Genomic DNA, 1,313 nt, shown 5'->3' on the forward strand with positions numbered 1-1,313 from the left:
GCTGTGGCAGTGCTGCCCCAGAGCAGCAGAGCTAACAGGCTGCTGTCCCTGCAGCTGATGAGTGCCATCCAGAAGGGCCACGTGTCGGGGAGCCGCCTGGCCGTGCTGATGAAGAGCGCCGAGGAGAAGCTGCGGCACCGCTCCGTCATCCCGGTGGACCGGAGCGGCGGGGGACTGTGAGACACGGAGCCACGAGTGCTGCCAACATTCCAGGGCTTCGGGTGGTCCTCGCGGGGCGCCCAGAGCTGCGCGTCGGTGTCTCTCACAAATACATTGGTGCGTTTGTCCTTGTCGTTAATGATGTCCTTACTACTCTGGTATGTGGCCTTTGGGTCGGGGGTTCTTGGCTCGCGGGGGGGCTCGGCAGGAGTCAGGAGTGCAGGCTGGGAAGGTTGGAGTGCACACACAAGCACACACTGCCTTGGTCGTTACCTTTCGCATCACCTTTACCTTTAAATGATGCTCCTGCCTCGGAGCTCGGCAGACACAGCTCTGGAATTCCAGAGCTGCTACTGTGTCTGCAGCAAAGAGAGGGAGAGCTGCTGTTCTGCATTGGAGATGTTCCCCCAAACGGTACAAATCCAACACTTCCAGAGGTGGCAATGGTGGTGGAGAACTGTCCTGAGCCTCCTGTGGGTGATTGGATTTGTTCCGTTATTCCAGTGATGCCAATACGTGGCCACATGAAAATTCCAGCTGGAAAACAAGACATCTTGATTAATCACCTGAGCCAATAACATAACTAAAAGCTGGGAAACAGCCTCCCCTCTCCCATATTGACACAACTGAGCTGCCTTTAATAAAAGCTTTGTCTGGCAGGTGGTGCTTTGGGTCCTGGAATAAAGGCAGGAGGTGCTTTATGCTAGGGAGGGCTTTGAGCTGGGGACATTGGATCAGCCTGTGAGGCGGCAGATGGAGGATGTGGCAGGTCTTGATAGCACAACTGGTAAATATTAATTGAAAAACGCTCAGACACAGAGTGAAAAAAACAAAGTTTGTCTTGCATTCCACTACCTTTTCCAGGAAAAAGGGCTATTTTCAGCAGGTTAACAGAAAATCCGAGCCAAGGGCCCTGACTGGAGCTTTCCCAGCACTGTACCTGTCTGTTGCCTTCCTGCTGCAGGTGGGAAATTTCTGCCTGATGTAGGACAAGGCAGGGAAGACCTGGGTTTGCTGCAGGATTTGGCATCCGTTGTGTTCCTTGAGCAGAAATAGCAATTGACACCTCAACCCAAGCTTCACTTCCCAGAGGTCAGAGTTTCTGCTGGGGTAAATCTGAGTTATTTAACTGCTGTCACCACCTGCACTGATGG

At 53.3% G+C, this 1,313-nt stretch overlaps 1 protein-coding gene across 1 annotated transcript in view; it reads left to right on the plus strand.

The window, feature by feature from the left end:
- The window catches only part of GPD2 (glycerol-3-phosphate dehydrogenase 2 (mitochondrial)), a gene marked incomplete at its 5' end in the record, with an annotated part of 11,745 nt that extends 11,565 nt beyond the window's left edge, over positions 1-180 (plus strand). The window contains one exon of the mRNA XM_009081553.1: positions 55-180. Within this exon, the coding sequence (XP_009079801.1) occupies positions 55-180 (126 nt within the window). The remainder of the gene's footprint in view (positions 1-54) is intronic.
- Between the last annotated feature and the right edge of the window lie 1,133 nt (positions 181-1,313).

This window comes from Acanthisitta chloris, unplaced genomic scaffold, assembly GCF_000695815.1.
Source record: "Acanthisitta chloris isolate BGI_N310 unplaced genomic scaffold, ASM69581v1 scaffold20030, whole genome shotgun sequence".
Lineage (NCBI taxonomy): Eukaryota > Metazoa > Chordata > Aves > Passeriformes > Acanthisittidae > Acanthisitta > Acanthisitta chloris.